Below are 20,375 nucleotides of genomic sequence, written 5' to 3' on the forward strand. Positions count from 1 at the left end.
CCTACCACATGTGACTTAGGCTTCCTGTGATGGAAGCAGGTCACTTGGGCCTACTGGTGGGTGGGAAAGATCTTCAAATTTACATTACCATTACAACTACCTACCTGCCCCTGCTATGATAACATGTTCATTGTATAAACATACATGGATGCAGAATCATATGAGTCTTTGAATGTTTATATGTTATATATATGTATATGGAGCCACATAATTATATATAAAACATAAATGGATCATAGTATCATAGACTTAGAGTTGGAAGAGAGCTCAGAGATCATCAAATCTAAGCTCTTATTTTACTGATGAGGAAGCTGAGGGCAAAGAAGAGAATAGAGTTGTCCAAGGCCACACAAGTAGTAGCAGTAGACCTGGGATTGGTCCCAAATCCTCTGATTACTGACCAAGCATTCTTTACTTTGAACTTTGAAATATATCATTTAATGACTGTATCAAGTGGGGATTAAGTCCATTAGAGAAAAAAAAACAACCCACCACAAAGAACTGGATTATTTAATAGAAATATATTCCAGGGCCTTCAAAAATGAAAGGATTACTTAATTTCAGAGGGCTTCAATTTCTTTTGCTGAAATTTTATAATATGAAAAGTCTTGTTAAAAATTGGTAGATATTTATAAAATTACATTGAAATGAATTACCGCTTTGAAGAGGTGATTTAAGAAGTAAGTGGTATTATGTGCTTAGAAAAAGTGGGTTTCTATACAAACCCAGATATCTAGGAATCTAAAACTTCTGTAGTTAAGGAAGAAATGAATTTGGAAGCAGGACTTTATTCCTCAGTATTCAAATGTGGTAACTATCAGTAGTGGGAGTAATAGGGTTGCTTTATCTATTGCTGGGTAAAAGGAAGACAGCTTCCTGGATTCCAAATTAGAGGCAGTTATTTACCTCAACTTAAGTTATATATAAATAAAAATGCCAGCAAAGGTAAAAATAAAAACGACAACATATTTATATAGCTACAAAGTCGTAAAACAAACCTATTCTCTTCACAACAATTCTATGATGTAGGTAGTGCCAATGGGCAGCTGGTGTTAAGTCTAACATATTGATACCACCTGCAAATAAATGAAGTATGATCACAGCTTTGGTTGGACTTCATGCCACTTAGAGAGCTTTATGGTAGTAGTGGAATAGTTAAAAGTAATGGACAGGTACAGTCAAATTTGATTTTAAGAAAAGTGGTTGAAATTGTTAACCGAGCATGACTAGTCAGGTCTTCAATTTCTGGGTCTGAAAACATCTGTAGATCAGCTCTTCAGGTGGGAAGCACCTGTGGTAAAAGTGGTAGATACATCTTAGCATCCTGAGAGGCCCCATTCCTACACTCCCTCTCTCTTGCTCACTTCTTATCACTTTTTATCATATCTGAGTTTAGGTATTCCTTTTCTAAAATCAAAGATCCATAGGAGCTTTTCATCTAGCCCTCTAACACATCAAAGGTACCGTGTTGGGACATGATATCGAATCTAGATGGGAATAAGAATTAACCAAAGCATAGTTTCATTTTATTTCTAAGGATCTTCTTGCCTAAGAAATTTTCATACCAAAACAGATTCCAAGTAGATCAACAATCTAATTATTAAAATGACTCAATAAACAAAATTAGAGGACCATAGTGGAGAGGAATATTATATCTTTCAACATGGTGGAGCAGGGAGGATTCTCAACCATCTTCAAAGAAAAAAAATTTTATAAGAGACAAGATAGTTAAATTCTGTTGTATAAAAATTTGCAAAATTAAATGACTTTAAAACAAGTAAGGGCATTCACTGGAGGAAAAGTCTTTATAGTACACATTTCTGACAAAAATCATATCTGAAACCTATAATGAATTGACATGAATTTATCAGAACAAATTCTTTCAGAGTCAAAGATTCTTAACTTGGGGTCCACAGACCCCTAAAGGGCTTGTGTATAGATTTGGGTCTGTGACTTGGGGTGGGTAAAAATCACATATTGACTTTCATTAACCTCTACCTGAAATTTAGCATTCTTTTTCAATTATTGAAAAATGCTTTTCTGAAGAGGGGTCCTTTTGATTCACCAGACTGCCACAGATGTCCCTGACATAAACATGAAAATTAAGAACCCCTGCTCTAAGTGGTCAGAGGACATGAACAGGCAGGTCTTGGAAAAATAAATTCATATTTTCAATGAACATGTGAAAAAATTCAAATTAATAATCAGAGAAATGAAAATAGTACATCCCTGAGAAAAACATCAAATTGGCAAAGATAATGAGATATGATATTTGGTGCCATTGTGCTGATGAAAAATATACACACCAATACACTGCTGGTGGAACTGAATTGGTTCCATTCTTTTTGAAAAACAATTCGGAATTATATAATAAAAGTTACAGGAACGTTTATGCCCTTTGATCTAGTGATTCTACTGTTAGGATTCTGTTGGAGGCTACACAAAGGCAAGATCTACTACAAAAAATTACAAGAAAACTATATTTAATAATAAAAACAAAAATTAAAAAGAAAATTGCAAAAAATATCCATAAAATCAAATCACCCTTATCAGTTGGGAAGTGGCACAAAAAATATGGCTTATAAATGTACTAGAATATCATTGTGCCATAATAAATAATGAATAAGATGAATTTAAAGAAATGGAGAACTTGGATGGAGGTGACAAGGCAGCTGGGGGCACAGTGGATAGAGTGCCAGGCTTGGAGTCAGGAAGACTCATCTTCCTGAATTCAAATGTGGCCTCAGACACTTACTAGCTGTGTGACCCTGGGCAAGTCACTTAGCCCTGTTTTTAGCTCTTCCTTATCTGTAAAATGAGCCAGAGAAGGAAATGGCAAACCATTCCAATATTATTACTAAGAAAACCGCAAATGGGATCATGAGAAGTTGGACGTAACTAAACAACAACAACAAAATGGGGATGACATAGATGGAAGAAAGAAAGCAGAATCATTAGAACAATAACACATTTTGAATACCTGTATATAACTAAGGAAAGTAATAATGACTGCAAGGACAAAAAAACTACTTAAATACACGGAAAATTTCCTGAGTCATGGAAATTTTCAAACAGGACATTTTTAAAACTACCTTTTTAGTTATACCACATGTTTTTGTCATTTTTTTTCTTTAATTGTCTCATCAATCACTTTTCAAAACATTTCTCCTCCTTCTCTTCTACATACTTGTTGATGGGAGCACTTATTTGGGAGCAAATTAAAATAATACTAAAAAATGAGAGTAGTAGCTTGCAAGGATGGGCAATATCTTTTTCCTGTTAGCAGTGAACCATGGCATTAAGATTCATATTTTTCTAAAGGAATTTTATTGGTCCCTGAAAGAATCATGCTTTTCAAAGCTGAAAGGGACTTGGAAAAAATAGAAGCCCTGGATTTCATCCTCCATTCAGTCAGTTGACTCATTTCTATTTCATCTACATGTTTTAATATTTGAGTTGGTAATAATGTGCTAGGCTCTATACAAATACATTTCTCACTGGTGTTATATGGGTTTATGATGTGTATGCCTGTCAGGTAGGAACTGGATTGAGTTCATCCATTCATTTCACAGCAGCTGGGAAATGGCAATGACCTTTGGTCTCAACTGACCTGATTTAGATTTGAACTGTTTAACCTAGAAGAGGTTCCACATCCCATAACTACTCCCTTGGGCCACCTAGTCTCCCCTACAGATTAAAAAAAATGATTGGTTAAGAGCACGGTTTGAAATATTTTGAAAATAGTTCTCATTCATCAGAAGTGAAATCAAGTCATTTAAAAAGAAATTTATTAAATGAATGAATAAACAAAATTCTCAGAACAGTTTCTGAGCCTCCCCAAATGGCTATAATGCTTAGAGAAGGAAAAAAAAAACAACTGTCAAATCTTCACACTCCGTGCTGTTCATCTGCTGCAAAATGCGTCAGAATAATTCCGAAAAGCATTTTGCTGTTGGGAATAAGATCATGTCTTCTTTTGCAATTTACAGGCTGAAATTTCTAGATTACTTGTTTGTTCTTTCTTGAAATGGGAAATTGATAGTTCTGTTCTTTGTATTGAGTTAAGAAGAAAAATAATCTTGAGAAAAAAATGTATCATTAAGTCTGTTGTAGGGAGGTTAATAAAATGGATGTGGTGGCCAGCCTAAACTATGACTTAGAAGAATTAAGGGAGACAGAATATTTGCAGTCTCTTCCACCCAAGGAGTTTTTTTCCCTGAGTGCTTCTGAAGGCAGTTCCACTAGTTATACACAGGTTTTCACATGTGCAATTAGTAGTGTTTATAGATGGCCTGTTATTCAATTAACAACGAGGCTGGCCGTATCACCTCATTGCAGACCTGCTTTTTAACTGCCAGAGACGGCACCAGGGTTATCAACTTACACACAGGCTTGGATGTGTTCCAGCAGTTTAATTATCGTGTCACACGCTTTGCTTTTTCTAGTTTCATTAGTTTATAAATGTAATATGGTATCTTATTTCTGTGATTAACACTTCATTTCGGCAGGTTAAACATGTTGCTAGAGAAGTATTGATTTCTGACACTTCTCTCCCCTCCCCCCACCCCTTGTTCATTTAGATATTTGCACTGATTTTTTTTTAAGTAGCAAACACAGGAAAGTAGTATCCAAAAACATACTCACAAATAGCCCAAGAAGAAACAGAGCTATGCAGTTTTCTTAACTTAAATGTTGTATGTTATTTTCTACTATTAGCTTTAATAGAAAATACAATGGGTCTACTTGCAATTTTAGAAGGAAAGATAATAATTGTAAATGAAAAATTATGTTCCTTTTTAAAAAATGACATGGGAAAAGTTTACTATAGTAGAGGCAGGATGTTTGTGTTGTAAGCAATTAGAAAATAATTCAGGTACCTACTAGTAGATGGAAAAATTAATTTTCTAATTTTGCCTTTACTATTTCCACAAAGTCATATCAGGCTGTACATTATCTGAGAGGTGCACTATAGGACGCTTTTAGCTTCTATAGAATTGGCTCTTTTAAAAAAAAGTGAATTTAGTGCCATATGAGTAAGCCATACTACCATGGGGTACTTGTTCAGGATGATTTGTTTTTCCTCGTTGCTCTGACTCTAATAGTATTTTTATTTTCCTTATTTTTTTTTTTTACAAAGTTTCTATTAATGTCAGATACAGGGTATTTATGAATAGAGAATGGCCCCATCACGTAAATATACAGCCATCAGAAACCTCACATAAAGTTCACCAGAGCCCTGACATTCCTTCTCTAGCCACATACGCTCAGTCTCTCTTTGGGTTTTGATGACAAAGGATGCTGTGGCAGAATGCAGAAAATACTTCGAATGCCTTGGAGTCTCACATTTACTAAACACTTAGGGGATGTGGTATTCTTCCTGGAGCAATCTTGCCTTATAAGTTTGTGAAGATTGAGGAAATAACTTGGTGAAGTTGGTGTTTTAAGTAATGCTGCCAAAGACTTTTATCATGCCAACAATGTTAAATAGTTATTTAAAACAAACAAACAAACAAACTTGTTTGGGTTTCTGGTTTGAGTAGCAATTTGACAAAGCAAAGTCAATCTTTGGGACTCTTGAGTCATGTTTCAATAATAATAATATTAATAGTAATAATAAGAGCTAGCATTATTTATAGTGTTTTAAGATTTGCAAAGCATGTTAAAATATGATGTCATCTGATAATCACAACAACTATGGGATGTAGGTGCCATTTTTATCTCTGTCTTTTTTTTGCAGACAAATTTTATTAAGGATTTGCCATATTGGGTTGTCTTAAGAAATCCTACCCTTTGTGACGCTTGTTTTCATAAGTGGACCAGATTCAGTCTTTGAATCTGAGCTAGATTGAATCTGAGCCTATTCCTGTTTTATAGATCAAGAAACTGAGGCAGATGGAGACTAAATGATTTGCTTAGGTCCCACAGCTAGTAATTGTATGAGGTAGGATTTGAACTCTGATCTTCCTGAATCTAGCACTCTATCCATTATGGCACCCAGCCCTCTCTTTACATAGCTGTCTACTTAGGATTCCAGATCTACATGTGGAAGGGACCGCGGAGGCCAATTCCCTCACTTCATAAATAAGGAAACAGTGGCTACATGATTTTCTCAAGGTCACACATAGTAAGTGTTGAGGGGATTTAAAACTAGGACCTTTGACTCTGGAAACTGTGTTCTTCCCATTGTACCACATTGCCTTGTTGAAGATTCCCATCTGTTAGTTAGGGAATCTTGCTCAAGACTGTTTACTGTGTTAGATCTTTGGGAAGGGGAATGCTTGATTCTCTAAGTTATCATCATCACTTCCCTTTTACAGATGAAGAAACTTGAGTCTCAGAGAGGTCAAATGACTTGGTTAAAGTGTCAGAGGCAGTATCTGAATCAAGGTCATTTTTGACTCCAATTGCAACATTCCCTACACTGTGTCTCCCAGCTATTTCACAATTACATGCCGTTGGCTTAAGGGACACTGAGGCAGAAAACGAAGCTGAAATAGGGCAAATCACTGAGTAGTCAACATTCCTTTGGCAAATATTTATTGATTTCTTACTGGATTTAAGGCACCATGCCAACAACTGTAGAGTATACAAAGAAGCATCCTATTTGTTGTGAATCAGTGTGACTTTGGGCAAGTCTCTTCATTCATCTGGGCCTCAGTTTCCTCATCTTTAAGAGCAACATCAGGGGAGTGATACAAAAACTCTTCCTTCTTAGAGACCTCCATGGAGGGGCTGCCCTCTTTTAACACAAGGGTTAATTAAGGACTGTCCATCACCCTTGTCCAGAGACCTAGAGCTACCACCAAGTCAGCTAGGGGATTCCCTTTTTCCCAAATAGATACATATTTACTGTCATTATTTAGCAACAATTTCACCTACCCTATGCTATTAGAAAGTAAGGTGTCTCCCAGTAATACCATTCCTTCGTCTCCCAAGCACTGGCTTTGAAGAAGTTATTCAAACCATCCCAGAGGAATTGAAGTCTACCAGCTGTAGGAGACCTGAGAGCTACCTCCAAACCAATCAATGAGCATTTATTCAATGCCTACTAGGTACAAAGCATTGTGTTAAGCATTGGGAATAGAAGGCAAGGCAAAAGACAGTCTCTAATTTCAAGGAGCTCACATTCTAATTGGGGGGAAGGGAGAGAGCAACATGAAAAACTATGTGAAAACTACAAACAAGATACAGGTTACAAACAATATCCTCTACAAACTACGTATCTTAGATACATAGTGTCTAGCTATCCACATACATATCCACATACATACACACATATATATGTATATACACACAACTAATAAAAGGAAGCACTAGCTTTATCAGGAATCAGGAAAAGTTTCACATTGAATATGGGATTTTAGCTGTGACTTTAAGCCAGGGAAGCCAAGAGGCAGAGATGAGGAGCAAAAGCATCCCATGCATGAGAAGCAACCAGTGAAAATGCCCAGTGTTGGGCAATGGAGTGTCTTGTTCAAGGAACAGCCAAGGAGGATGGCGTCCCTGTATTGCCAAGTATATAGGTGAGAGCAAGGTTTATGAGGTTCACAAAGTCACTTTCCTTATAATAATCCTATGTATTAATGCAAGAATCATTTTTGATTCTTGGTAAAAGATGGGAAAATAGGTTGTGAGAAGTGAATGATTGCCTGTGATTATATTGTTAACAGATGTCATGCCTCTGACACAGGCTGGCTATGTGATCCTATTGTGGTCCCACACTCTCAGAGCTCCAGTCAGCTCTCTTAAGACTATAGCTGGCTTAACAGTAGTAGGGGGCACTAATAGGAGTTTCCTCACCACAGCTTCGCAATATCAATTAAATCACAGATCTAGATGACTCTACATCCCCACTCCCAATGTAGAAACAGAAACTGAACCTATGTCTTCTGGCTCCAAGTTTAACATTATTTTCACATTACTGAGTTGATACTGCATGTGAACATTTGTTTGCAAAGCACAATGGATCCTCCCAATTCCTTTGAGGTAGTTGCTACAGTTATCGCTAGTCTTATTCTTCTGATAAAAAGAGTTTCATAAATGTTGACTTCCCCTTGGTCACGCAGCTAGTTGGTTTCACAGGCAGGATTGATTCCAAGTCCAGCAATCTGTGTTTAGTTCTCCATAAACACTTTTCTATCCCTAGAAGTGCATGATGGTACAGGAGTTATCTAAGATGTAAGAAGACTAGAAGGGTAGGAGAAGACAAGGATGGACAGCAATGAATTTGTTCTGACCTGCATTATTAAAAGTTTTCACATCCCTGAGATCACCGATCCATTGGAGCATTGGTATCTGTGTGGTTAATGGTCTTGGTTGTGGTCAGATTTGCTTCTAAGCAAAGTTCTATCAGTTAAAACCATTTCCCAGATAACATCTTTAGTAGGAAGCCTTGGACTCATGTATATGTATGGCATTGGCTTGAGTCTTCAGATGTGACTGAAGACTTCTCTCTAAACCTGCAACAGAGACTGCAGCCAATTAAGATGAAGTACCCTATAGGCTACTTTATATTTTAAGTATTTAATTTTGATATTTTCCTTAACTTGGCATGCAGACGTTCTTTATTTTATAAATAAATTCAGTCTCAACACTGTGTTAATATAATTGAAGTGGCACTAAGAACTCAATTCAGTTGAGTTAAAATTCTACCAGCAGCATGCAGTCTGCGATTGTAAACCCAGAATCTTTTATCGAATGTTTTCGAAGTGTGATTTCTGTGCTGTTGATTAAATAAGGTGATAATAATGGTAATGATAACAGCATCATGTTGATGCAGCACTTAAAGGTTTGTAAAGCCTTCTACATCATCATTTCACCTTGTGAGGGAAATCCTACAATTATTTTATCCCCATTTTACAGACAAGGAAGCTGAGGCTGATGGAGGTTAAGCAATTTGCCCACATGTCTGTTAACTGTTGGAGGCAGGATTTGAGGTCAGATCTTTCTAAATCTCTGCCAGACCCAGATGTCCGTTAGGATATGCAATGTCTGTAATATTTGATTCTATAGTTCTATTTACATGAAACTTAGGTATTTTTTTTAAATTACATCTTTATCTCTTGGCAGGATAAACATATTATCTATTTTAGATGTTAAAATTTATATGTTAGCCTAACAGATCTAAATCCCCTAAGTCATTTTAAATCTGAGTTTCCGAGCTGTGTTAACGTCAATGTCACAGAATTAGAAACAACGACAACAAGCAGGAAGAGGTGGGATTTAATCTTCTTTTGGGGAAAGTGGCAATGACTAAAAGAAAATGATTTTGTAGCACTAGTTATTGAAAAAGTTAAATATTCTTACCTTTTCTTAAGTTCTGCCAACATTTTTTGAAGGACATGACAAGCACTGGGACTTTACCATCAATTGAGTTTGACTGGAAAAAATTAATTGCCTAATATATGAGAGGCGTGTTGCTACATATTGATAGATTGAATCTAGCAAATATCAAACACTTACAATGCGATAGGTCCTGGGGGAAGATACTGTCTTTATAAAACAGTCCCTGCCCTCATTAAGCTTAAAGACCAATTGGGGGATAAGACACATCCATAGATAACTATGCTATCTATTTGCTTTAGAGAGGTAGAAAGGTTATTGAAGGTCTGCAGGGGATGGTCTTGGTGATGTCCAGAGGTTGGGGGTAGGGGAGGAGAAGACTTCATGGAAGAGATTACATTTGACCTGGGCTTGAAAGTGTAGATTAGAGTTTGATAAGGCAGAAGGGGAGGGGAGAGTATGAATCGTACCCTTGACATTAACTGTGATTCTGTACAGAATCAGAAAAGTATAAAGTGTGTACAGGGGCCAAGAGAGTACTTCATTTTGGTCGAGGTGTATAGTAACTAGATGTAACAAGACATTGGTCTGGAAAGGTAGGGCGTTAATGCAGAGTAAAGGGAACACAACCAGGAGAACAACATCTACATTGACAGCAATGCTGTAAAGACAAACAACTTTGAAAGACTTTAAGAACTCTGATCAATGCAGTGACTAACCATGATTCCAGAGAACACTGATGAAGCAAGCATGTGTCTACCTCCTGACAGGGAGATGATGGACACAGGTTGCAGAATGAGACATCCATTTTTGGACGTTTGGATATTACCAGTGTGAGAACTCATTTTGCGTAACTATGTTTATTAGTTAAAAGGGTTTTGTTTTTCTTTTTTGTTTTTTCATTGGAGCCACTTCCAATGGGAAAGGAGGAGGAAGTAGAAGAGAAAGACAATAATATATTGTTGTCGATTAAAAAAAGTTAAATGAAAGCAAACAACTGCCCAGGAAGTGACTTAGGAGAGTGGAGGAGCTAGGAATAGAACACAGCCTTTGGGAACTTTATGTTGACCTTTGGTTATTCAGCAAGAGTTGCTCATTGGGGTGAGTACCAATAGGCTTTCCTCACCAGAGTTCCATTGATTTGTTTAAGAGGGAGAAAAGATAGAGTTTATATGTATATATGTAACATATATTACGTATACATGTATAGTAGAGGCAGCTAGATGGCTCGGTGGATAGAGTACTGGGCCTGGAGTTAGGAAGACTCACCTTCCTGAGTTCAAATCTAGCCTCTGACACTAGCTGCTGTGTGCTCCTGGGTAAGTCACTTAACCCTGTTTGCCTCAGTTTCTTCATCTGTAAAATGAGCTGGGGAAGGAAATGACAAACCATTCCAGTATCTTTGCCAAGAAAACCCCAAATGGGGTCATAAAAAGTTGGACAAGACTGAAAAATGACTGAACAACAATGAATATGCATATACTAAATATAATTAACATAATAGTTTTTCTATGTATGCTTGTGTGGCTTTAAGTACTCTCTTCTGAGGACTGATCTCTCGCTTTCTTTCTCATTCTTCCTGCCTCCTCCCTGTTACCCAGGTATCTCCAGTGTTTCAGTGGTACCTTATTTCCTTTTACAGATTTGAACAGCGATGAAAATTCATAGCCGTGGGAAATTCCAGCGTACTATTTGCTGCAGGTTCTTTCTGCCCTCCTACCTCCCCCCACCAAAAAAAAAAAAATCCAAAACCCACCTCATCATAGTTTTGACTCTCCAAGTAAACTAAATGCAAAACATTCTCTACATATGCTCACCTGGCTGTGGTTGAAATATTCCAGTAATCTTACGATTCCTTACAAAGATTCTGCATCATGGAATTTCAGTATCTCACATCCCCTTAAATAGAAAGGTTCTTCCATCTGTCTAATTTAACTACCTTTATTTGAAATATGTAACGTTATTTTCTAAATCTTATCATCTGTAAAGGAACAGATGATCAACTTCACTATCGTAATTTTTTTGAATCTGAGTTTTGAAATCCTTTAGGTAGCTCTCTGATTTCAACAAGGATTTATAGTATTTAGTTCCATTTAATTGAGGCTGCTTTCCAATCTTAAGTCTTCCCAACTATAACCATTTCTTATACTTTTCAATTTTTATGGCAGATACTGTGTTATGCCTTGAGGATACAAGTAATCAATATTTATTAAGCCTTTACTGTGTGCCAGACAGGCATCTAGATGATACAGTGGATGGAATGCCAGGCCTGGAGAATGTTTTGGACATACTCCAGTATGGTCTGGAGTTCACATCTGGCCTCAGACACTTCGTAGCTGTGTGACGTTGGGCAAGTCACTTAACCCTGTTTGCCTCTGTTTTCTCATCTGTAAAATGAGAAGGAAATGGTAAACCACTCCAATATCTTTGCCAAGAAAACCTCAAATGGGGTCACAAAGAGTCAGAAATAACTGAACATCAAAATGTGCCAGGCACTGTGTGCTGAGTACATGAAGAAAGAATTCCTACTTGCAAGGAACTTAAGTTCTGTTGGAAGAGACAATAAGTACATATAGAAATATATACATCATATACATAAAGTGAACAAATACAAGTATGTGCTTCTGGGTCTATTCTACTTTTTCTATACCCTAGTAAAATGAAGGGATATAGACACTCTAAGGTTAAATCACTAATAAGTGATAGAGTGGGTTTTTTTAAACAAAAATATTACTTTTGGGTCATATGAGCAACAAGATGGAGGACTAGACATTTTCTGTCATCTGTATGACCTCTCAGACCTCTCCAAAACAGAAATTATGAGCCAGTGGCAACATAACCTCACCTGTCTCCGTGGATGTCTCCATGTCTCCACCTGTCTCACTAGGATACTAGAATCCAGGAGAAGGTTAAAAAACAAAACCTAAAACCCATGAAGTGATGCTCACCCTGAGCTCACTTAGCACCTCTCCCCCACCTTCTGGATCCAGCATAGGCTTACAACAAAACTTAGCCCCTACACCTGCGCTCCCCCTTCCCTCTTTCTATGGTCACAGAGAATCTGGTTCTAGGCTGTGGAAATTTGCTAAGGCTGCAACAGATAGCCAGTGGGGCCTCAGCCCTTCTGTAGCAAAAGACTGCTTGGGGTGGCCAACTGTGTAGCACTAGTGTGGCAAAGCTCTGAACTGCCTATGCCAGGACAGAGAACTTGCACCACCAGCACAGCAGTCTGCTGGTGCCAAGTCAGGGAACTAAGGAACAAATAGAGTGAGACCAATTACCAGGAGAGGACATTGTGTATGGGGATGGGGTGCTGTGCAGCACTCTACCAAGACTTAAGGAAAGAACATGGAATCCAACTGGGACCAGTTCTGACCTACCCAGAAGTCACTGGAGGCAGAGACCAAGGCTGGTGAATTGTGAATTGTCCAACATGGGAGGAGGCTAAGATGCTTTCAGATCCAGTCCCCAAGGAAACCACTGTCAGAATGAATGGGGGAAAATCAATGGAAAAAAACAGAAAATATCAAAGATCTCAGGAAGAAGAAAACTCAAAGACCATAAGCAGATAAATCAGCAGGGAAAATATTAATAACAGAAGAAAATATGATCTCCCCATCCATCTAGTAAACATGTTTAGGCATCTGTGTCTTAATACTGCAAAACAAAGGAAAATGATCTGCCATTTGATCAGACAGAAGATCCTGTGGAATGTGAGAACATGGAATCGTAACACAGTGTTCCTGAGTGGTTAAAAAGAGAAATGGGAATTAAGAGAGCAGAATTTATGCCCTGTACAGCAAAAATAATAGGCAGCATAGAAAAACTGGAATCTGTGATGGCAAATCTCACCAAAGAAACAAAAAAGGCAACAATAAATTGGGGATACAAATATATAGAAGTGAAGGCCAATCTAGAAAACAAGAAGCAAAAAGTCAATAGCATTAAAAGAAAATATCCCCATATGCATGCAAAGCATACTGATCTCAAAGACAGGATATGTTGAGACAATCTAAGGATTATAGGTCTCACAGAAGAACACGATAGGACAAAAAAAACCATAACACTATTAATATAAGATATAACAGAAGAAAACTGCCCAGAACAACGAAAATCAAATATTAATTGAAAGAATTCACAGATCACCTCCACATAGTAATTACATTTAACAATTCAATTTAGAAACAACAAGTTCTGCAAGCAATCAGGAAAAAGACCTTCAACTACAAAGGAAAGGGAATTCATAAAACTCAAGACTATTCTGCACCTACCAGAAAACATAGGAGTGAATGTGTTCTGAAGTGTAGTGGAGCTCAGGATGCAGCCCTGGGTGACTTCTGAAAAAAAGATGAATGCTCAATAATAAAGAGACATTTGACACATTTTCAGAACTTTTCCAAAAAGAAAGAAAACCAGAACTGAAGAGATTATTGGTTCTCAAATACCCCAAACAACAAATATAAGAGGAGTGAATAAATGGTGGCAGCAGCTGTAACAGAATGATGGCAGAAAGACCTCTAAATTGTTTTTCTGTCCAACGTGGCACCTGGCCAGTGATTTCCATATTATATTTAAGGCTATTTCCCCTCTCTGAGTCCATGTTATTTTCCTTCTGTTCCTGTTGATTATAACTTCATCTGACTTTAAAAATTGCTCTAGTTTTCTTGACATGCTAATAGTGAATTAGCACCCTCTCCCTTTATTTCTATTCTCCACAGTGAGAAGAGGGGATGTCCTAGCAGCTTGGAGTGGAATCCGGCCCCTTGTTACAGATCCTACATCTAAAGATACCCAGTCAATCTCTCGAAATCATGTTGTTGATACCAGTGAAAGTGGCCTTATCACTATAGCAGGTATGGAAAATTGAATTGGTGTTTCATGAGGCTCAGATGATGGTCTCCAATGAAAAGATCCCACCTTTTGGGATCTGAATTAATGCCATTAAGAATGTCTGAATTGTTGCTTTTATTGCAGTCTGAATTAATGCCATTATGTTGTGTCGCTATGTAAACAATGACCAAATGAATCACTTTATTACTAATGAAATTAATAACTGGTTAATTTTTAAAAAATCAGAAGTTGAGCAGTATGACAGTCTGGTGACTTATTTGCTTATACATGTTTTTAGGTGGAAAATGGACAACTTACCGTTCTATGGCTGAAGATACCATAGATACTGCTATCAAAAATCACAAGTTTAAAGCAGGGCCAAGTAGGACATCTGGCCTTTACCTACAGGGTGGTAAGGATTGGAGCCCTACTCTGTACATTAGACTGGTTCAGGATTATGGACTTGAAAGTGAGGTATGTGTTTATTGTGTTTCATCTTCCTCTTTGCTTAAATAGATATTATGATCCTGTGGTACCCAATAAGCTTTAACGAGGGGGAGAGAGAGAGAGAGAGAGAGAGAAAGAGAGAGAGAGAGAGAGAATGAATCTCTCTTTTATTCAGGGTACCTTTTAATCTGCATTCTTTCTTCATCAATTCCCCAATAGGTTTTCTGGCTATATTTTCCCCTTTTGTTTTATCTATTTACTTTTTTAAACAGTTGGCATAGCATCCTGAGTTTGTTACTTCTCAAGACCAACTGAATCCATTCTTCCAATGTGATCCTAGAGGTAGAGTGAAGCTGAAGCATCATCACTCACTGATAACAGTGATACATGCATCTTAGCTTTAGTGCTAGCCTAAGCATCCAGAGCTCAGGGAGTATCCTCCCACACAATCAAAATCTAATACTCTCCTAAACTGATTTGTTACACGCCGTGGGAACACTTGACAAGAAGCCCTTACACATGCTTTTTTGTTTATTTGGTTTTTCTTTTTACCTAGAAGATGCTGATATTCAAGGTCTTTGCCTAATGTGATTTCCTTTCTCTAGGTGGCTCAACATCTTGCTTCTACTTATGGTGACAAAGCCTTCGAGGTAGCTAAAATAGCAAGTGTAACTGGAAAAAGATGGCCCATCGTTGGAGTGCGTCTCGTGTCTGAATTCCCGTACATTGAAGCAGAGGTATGCGGTCGTTACTTCTCAATGCCCTCTTCTCCCTTGGTGGCTGTGATGAATTCCACTCACTTTTATCATGATTTTCCTCCTCCCTCAAATGAAGACCTTGCTGATTCTAGGGTTTAGTCTTCTTGAACATCTGCCAGAGTCTGAAATAAGTGGCCATACAACTGTGATCTTTTTGGTTACCTTTTATATTTAATTTTAAAATTTGGGGGGATAGTGGTGGTAATATGAATTAAAGCAGTTACAAGATACTGACTAAATTCTATTTGCCCTTCAAGGACCAGCTTAAGTCACTGCTAACATTAAGCTTTTCCAAACCACTTCAGTCCATAGTGACTTCCTGCTCTTCTGATCTCCTAGCCCTTATCTGTACCGCCCTTTTATATTTAATCACATTCTATCTTATGATATTTCTTATGATGTCTTAAATTGTTATTTAAAAATTTTCATATGTTTATACATTGTCTGCCCAAAATAAATATTAATTCCTTGAGGGCAGGGGTATTATCTTATATTTCTTTTGTATCCCCCATAACACCCAACATAGTGCTTTGCAACTATGTACCTCAATAAATATTTTATTGTTGATATAATACTAATTTTATGGTCATCATAAGAAATGTATTAAGTGCCTGTGTGTGTATATATGTATATATATGTATATACATATACACACATACATATATACATACACAATTCTTCCTATTTGGTTATTTACAATCCCAGACAGGAAATACGATGCAGACCAAATTAAAAAAGTCTACAAATCATAGGTTTGGATAGGATAAGAGTTAAAGATCATAGATTGAGAGCTAGATGGGACCTCATCCAGCCCTTCTATTTTACATATGAAGAAACTGAGGACTAAGATCTCACAGAACCGGGATTTGAATCCTATCCTCTGACAGAGATTGTTGCTCTTTCTACTGTATCTAACCAAAGAACAAATAAAAAGAATTGGGTAAATAACATTCATATTATGCATAAGCAGAGGGTACTTACCTTTCTGCTCATGTGATAAGATGGCAAACAAGAGGCAAGGGAGCTTTGCATATTTATACCAGGTTATACTGAGAGTAAAGCTGCAACTTTTTCCAGAGAGTCAACTTTTCAAACTGTGATTTGTCAGAAAGAGCAAAGTCATAGCTGTGGTTACTGCTTGTCTTAGGCCAGCTAGGTAACCCAACAGTATAAAACCAAACTTTACCTTTCATGTACATACATGTTTATATGGGGGGGGGTGGTTTGTACATGCCAGTTGCCTTTAAACCTTTGAGTACAAAATAACTTTAAAAAATGTCAAACACAGGTGAAATATGGAATCAAAGAGTATGCATGCACCGCAGTAGATATGATTTCACGCCGTACTCGACTTGCATTTCTGAATGTCCAGGCTGCAGAGGAAGCTCTACCTAAGATTGTCGACCTGATGGGAAGGGAACTGAATTGGAGTGAGGAAAAGAAAAAGGTATTGAATACAGAATTTTACAATCACATTTCTCCAATAAGTACTTTGACTCTCAGATAAAATGTTTGGCTACTCTGTTGTGTTAGTGGATGTTAGAGCATTCTCCATTACATGTTTATACATTTTCATTGAAAACCCTCTTAGAATGTGTCATGTAGTCAAACTCCTGTGTTCTGCCAATTTACCTTTCTCCCTTTGGTAGCAAAAATGTTTTTATAGATGATTCCCTTAACAAGCGATATGAAATGATGGCCCTATTCCCAGATCTTCAAGTGCTTATTCAGTGAAGCCTCATTTTAGATCCCCTATCCTCAGGCCAAAAGAAAGCCAATTTATTCTAAGCCAAGGCTTAGCTATAAAGAAGTGGTCTTACATATTACTATTAGGAATGAATCTGATAAGTATGGTAGGAAAGTTTTTTACTACTTTATTTTCATTTATTTCAATTAGCCCTAACCATCGTAATTTTCAGGGGCACAGACTTCCTTGTCTATCTTGATGCTATTGCCATGCATGCAGCAAATAAAACAAGGCCAAGAGCAAGTTTTGGTCTAACTCATTAGCCAAAGCCCTAAATAATTGGGATGACTTAATTTGCATAAAGGGGAAACAATAGAAAAGGCAAAGGTCAACACATCCAGACTTAAACTCATTGTTTTTCCTCTAATACCTTCTTCCATACTTCCTTATTTTTTTTCGGAGGGGGGAAGGCAGGGCAATTGGGGTTAAGTGACTTGCCCAAGATCACACAGCTAGTAAGTGTGTCAAGTGTCTGAGGCTGGATTTGAACTCAGGTCCTCCTGACTTCAGAGCTGGTGCTCTACTCACTGCACCACCTAGCTGCCTCATACTTCCTTATTTCTTTCCGGGGGGCACCAACAGCTTTCCAGTCACTCAGGTCTGCAAAATCTGAGCCGTTTGGGGATGACTTTTTCTCATTCCCTATAGCCAACTCACTGGTTGCTAAGTCTCTCAAGTCTCTCCAATTCTGCCTCCACAACATTTTTGTCTTTCTACTCACATGGCTACCAGCCTAGCTGGGGCTAGCAGCATGGGATTGCAGCTAGGTTGAGCCCTGGATCTGGAATCAAGAAGAGCCGAGTTAAATTCTGGTCTCATACACTTACTAGCTGTGCAAGACTGAGCAAGTTGCCTAACTTCTGTCTGCCTCAGTTTTCTGAACTGTAAAATGGGCATCATCACATATTATTATAAATAATATTTATACAGCATTTACTATAGGGCCTAGCATGTAGTAGGCATTTAATAAATACTTTCCCCCTTCCTTTCCCCTTCTCTTCATGGGATGGTAGATTTAAAATTGGAATGGACCTTAGATGTCATTGAGTCCAGCTCCCTTGTTTTACATATGAAGAAACTGAGGCTCATAGAGGATAAGTGACCGGACTATGGTCACACAATTAGCAAGGTTCTGAGGCAGGATTTGTATGTAGGTCTTCCTGACTGCAAGCCCAGTCCTCAACTAACAAGTTGTCTTACATCTGAACTGTTGTATTATCTTTCTATTGTGATCTTCTTCCCTCTAGTCTCTCTCATCTCTAATCTCTGATCCACTTAGCTGCCAAGTTGATATTATTGAAGAATGGATCTAACTCCATTAACTCCCTGCTCAGGAAGATCTACTGGTTCCCATTCACCTCTGAGATTAAACCTAAATTCCTGTTTGGCATTGCAAGCCAAATCTCCAGTTGCTAGCATTCTCCACTCCATTGTGTTTGTTTTGAATGTGGTTTGTGTATGTTGAATGTGGTTTGCATTTACTTATCTGTATTTATGTCTTGACCTTGGGAGATATAAACTCCTCCAGGGCAAAAATGATTTTCTTTTGTCTTCGTATTCCTAATGCTTTATAGAGTGCCTAGCAGAGAGTAAATGCATAATCAGTATTTATTGAATAAATGAATGAATACTAGCTGTTTGGAACCATAGTAGTCAACATATAGTGAATGATGTGATCAGAAAGGTATACAATGGGCCACAATCCTTCTGATTCTTAAATTCAAAATAGAATTCAGCAAACATTTATTAAGCCCATGCTATGTGCAAAGCACTGTCAGACATCAAGAAAAAGGGCTTATTTTCTGCACTTAGGCATATGTGTGCACACATAATTTTAATACAAGGTAGCAAGAAGTGCAAGCAGAGGAGAGATCCAGGCCAAGAGAACTTTGAGAAGGGAAAGGGAAGAAACATGAAAGGTGTATCAGAGAAGGTAGCACTAAAAGTAAGGGAGAAAAGTTATTAATGAATTCCAAGCCCAATAGAAGGGCTTGAAGGATAGGTGTTTAAGCTTTTTGTTTTCTTTGTACATACTCTGAACCTAGTATGTGCTGAAAAATATCTGTTAATCATTTCCCAAACTCTTACCTCCAATACACTCAAGGAATGAGAATTCAAAGTAAATCCACTGCCTCCCAGTGGGTGGAATGTGATCGGTCTAGTTCGTAGAATTCTCTTCCTCCATCTCACCTCCCACAGTCTGAATTCCTGGCACAAATTGAATCAGCATCTCCTCACAACCAGATCTCAGGGCTCTCATTCTATTCCTGCACATTCAGATCATTCCACTCATAACTTTGGTGTGAATCAGTAAGCCACAGCCCTCCTATATTGTGGAAAGTTAGGGAAGGCATCTCTTTCTATATAGCTTTGAGAAGTAACCAGATGTTATCATGAAACCAGGGACTTAATTGATTATTTTACTCTAGAACAGCTTTTCATGCACATACTGAAGAAATAATTATTGATTGAGGGATGGATAGATGGATTCATGAGGTGATGATCGAAAGGATCCTCTTCTATCCTTTGATCTATTTCTTTCAATGCTTCCCTCAAATACCAAATGCCAGATTCCTGCATTCCCACATCACATTGTGACTTCATTTTCACTCTTTGTGAAGTGACCAGCGTTAGTTTGTACCATCTCTGTCAAGTACTTATTCACTTTACACCATGCTAACGTTATATTTTAGATGGCAGCAGACCCTAGATATGATAAGTAATTTTGAACTGAATGAAGAAATACTTTTTCCTTCCTTTATTTCTTAGGGGAAATTTTTAAAAAGACTTAGACTTTGGAATTTCCTCTCCTTGACATTAGGAATTATTTCATGTTTGTCTTTGGTGCCTCCTGTGCTTTGTATGGTGCTAGGCACATATGTACCGTAAGGGCTTATCAAATACATGTTGATTGGATTGAAAGAGCTTTGGGGATTTGATCTGTGTTTTAGGAGGAACTTGATTGTGCAACAAGTTTTCTATACTATGAAATGGGCTACAAGTCTCGGTCGGAGCAGCTAACATACTGTTCTGAAATTAGCCTACAGCCTGCTGATATTGAGAGGTACAGCCACTATTTTTAAAATTTTCCTTCACTCTGATTTTTAAAAAAAATTAATGTGAGCAAGGTTTTCCATTAATGATCATTATTTTTCAGGTACAAAAAGAGATTTCACATGTTTGACAAAGAGCAAAAAGGCTTTATTACCATAGTTGATGTTCAGCGTGTGCTAGAGGTAACCTTGTTTGTTTGGGCTTTGAAAATATTTAATAAAATTAATAGAAAACTACAATTTGTGATTAATTAATTC

At 37.6% G+C, this 20,375-nt stretch overlaps 1 protein-coding gene across 2 annotated transcripts in view; it reads left to right on the forward strand.

Moving 5' to 3' along the window:
• GPD2 (glycerol-3-phosphate dehydrogenase 2) overlaps positions 1-20,375 on the forward strand; it is a 137,298-nt gene that overhangs the window by 109,562 nt on the left and 7,361 nt on the right. For both annotated transcript variants that reach the window (XM_036745358.1, XM_036745357.1), the window contains exons 9-14: positions 14,001-14,135; positions 14,411-14,586; positions 15,165-15,296; positions 16,606-16,764; positions 20,016-20,128; positions 20,222-20,300. In XM_036745358.1, the coding sequence (XP_036601253.1) occupies positions 14,001-14,135; positions 14,411-14,586; positions 15,165-15,296; positions 16,606-16,764; positions 20,016-20,128; positions 20,222-20,300 (794 nt within the window). The remainder of the gene's footprint in view (positions 1-14,000; positions 14,136-14,410; positions 14,587-15,164; positions 15,297-16,605; positions 16,765-20,015; positions 20,129-20,221; positions 20,301-20,375) is intronic.

Source organism: Trichosurus vulpecula, chromosome 2, assembly GCF_011100635.1.
Source record: "Trichosurus vulpecula isolate mTriVul1 chromosome 2, mTriVul1.pri, whole genome shotgun sequence".
Taxonomy (NCBI): Eukaryota; Metazoa; Chordata; class Mammalia; order Diprotodontia; family Phalangeridae; genus Trichosurus; species Trichosurus vulpecula.